Here is a 1,745-nt window from a genome sequence, read left to right as displayed (position 1 = left end):
TCTATCTATGCACTTACGTCTCTCTCTCTGCCATCTATCTATCTATGTATCTATGTATCTATGCATTTACCCCTCTCTGCCATCTATCTATCTATCTATCTATGTATCTATCATCTATCTATCTATGTATCTATCTGTCCACTTATCCCTCTCTCTGCCATTTATCTATGCATTTACCTCTCTCTCTGCAATCTATCTATCTATCTATCTATCTATGTATCTATCTATCTATGCACTTACTTCTCTCTCTCTGCTATCTATCATGCTGCAGGGAGGGAGGGGAGTCTCCTCTTCTAAGGGGCTCCAATGTCTCTCAGAGGGGTGGGCCTGGCCTTGATGAGGGATGTAGTTCTCTCCTAATAAGTTCATGTACTGTTGGGTTGGGGAAATGGACGGATGGGACTACAATTCCCATCAGCCTCTTGGGTGGGAAAGCATTTTCAACAACCGGTTGAATTCCCTGGAATTCCCCTGAAATATTTCAGATAGTAAATGGAAAGTGATTAAATTCCCCGGATTCTGGGGAATTCCATGGAAATTGGCAACGCTGCATTGTCTGAATCAGAGCCTTTGGCAATGTCCCTAGACAGACCCCCCTCTGGCTCTGCCTTTTCATCCCAGGAAACCGAGGACCTCTTTTGGGGAATGCTCTGGTTTCTCTCCTCCTTTTGAAGTGGAGCCAAAGCTCCCTCCCTCCTCCTCCTCTCTCTTATAAAATGCCAGCCCCTGTCCTTTCCAGAGCACTGGAAACCAACCCTGTCTCTTAGAATATCAACATACACACATTGCCCCCCCCCCCTTTAATACAAAAGGTTGCCTTTTTCTTTCTGGAGGGAGCTGGGATTGGAGTCTCCTTCTCTGGACGGGAGTCTGAACAGAAGAGGATCCTTGGCGGGGACTGGCAGGGCCCCAGTGCTGCAGGGGAAATCCATTTAAGAGTGCCCCCCTTGCCTTTTGGAAATGGGGGGGTGCTCCATGGGGTGGGCAGAAGAAGTGCCCCAAAGGCAGTAGGGCCAGAGAAGCTGTTGAGGAGAATCAGAGGAAGGTGGGAGGAGAAGGAGAGTCAGTGTCTCAGGATTTTAATGTTAAGACTGGATTAATGTAAAAAATGCATTCCTGTCTGGACCTCATTTATTGGGCTTTAATGGGGGGGGGGGGTCTCCCTTCTGCAGTCTTCTGCTGCTTCTCTCATCTCTTCGTCTTGTCTGGGTCTCTTTCAGGGTTTCACACCTGGCAGTGGATGTATGGCTGTGAGCTGAGGAAAGATGGGAGCAAAGGTGGGCATTACCAGTATGGCTATGATGGGAAGGACTACATCAGCTTTGACAAGGAGACCCTCACCTGGACGGCAGCCGATCTGCCAGCCCTGAACACCAAGAGGAAGTGGGATCCTAACACAGTACGCAACCAGTACAACAAGGCCTACCTGGAGGAGACCTGCATTGAGTGGCTGCAGAGATACCTGGAGTATGGGAAGGAGGAGCTGCGGAGGACAGGTGAGGTGGGGGGGGGGGGTCTAGTGAAGATCATGAAGGGAAGGAGTGGAGCAGCAGGACACAATGTCTTCCTATTCCTCACATTCCACAGACTTTCTTTTTTCAATCATAGAAGGAGCAAACACTGCTGGCATAAAAAAGGGCCAGACTGAGAGTGGGACTGTTTTCCTTTGGACTATTGGGAGGGATACAGTTTTGAATTCTTTTCCAGAGTTTTGAAAGAAAACTCCTAAAAGTATTCAACTACAG

The 1,745-nt window shown here is 48.3% G+C and overlaps 1 protein-coding gene across 1 annotated transcript; it reads left to right on the top strand.

Annotated features, from left to right (window-relative positions):
- Positions 1 to 1,216: 1,216 nt before the first annotated feature.
- Positions 1,217 to 1,496, top strand: LOC121918497 (major histocompatibility complex class I-related gene protein-like; the record flags this gene model as incomplete). Its single annotated transcript, XM_042444542.1, has 1 exon — positions 1,217 to 1,496. A coding segment is annotated over exon 1 (256 nt), but the record flags the coding sequence as incomplete, so codon positions are not given.
- Between the last annotated feature and the right edge of the window lie 249 nt (positions 1,497 to 1,745).

Source organism: Sceloporus undulatus, unplaced genomic scaffold (genome assembly GCF_019175285.1).
Source record: "Sceloporus undulatus isolate JIND9_A2432 ecotype Alabama unplaced genomic scaffold, SceUnd_v1.1 scaffold_14227, whole genome shotgun sequence".
NCBI lineage: Eukaryota > Metazoa > Chordata > Lepidosauria > Squamata > Phrynosomatidae > Sceloporus > Sceloporus undulatus.
This window is presented reverse-complemented; position numbering and strand designations above follow the sequence as displayed.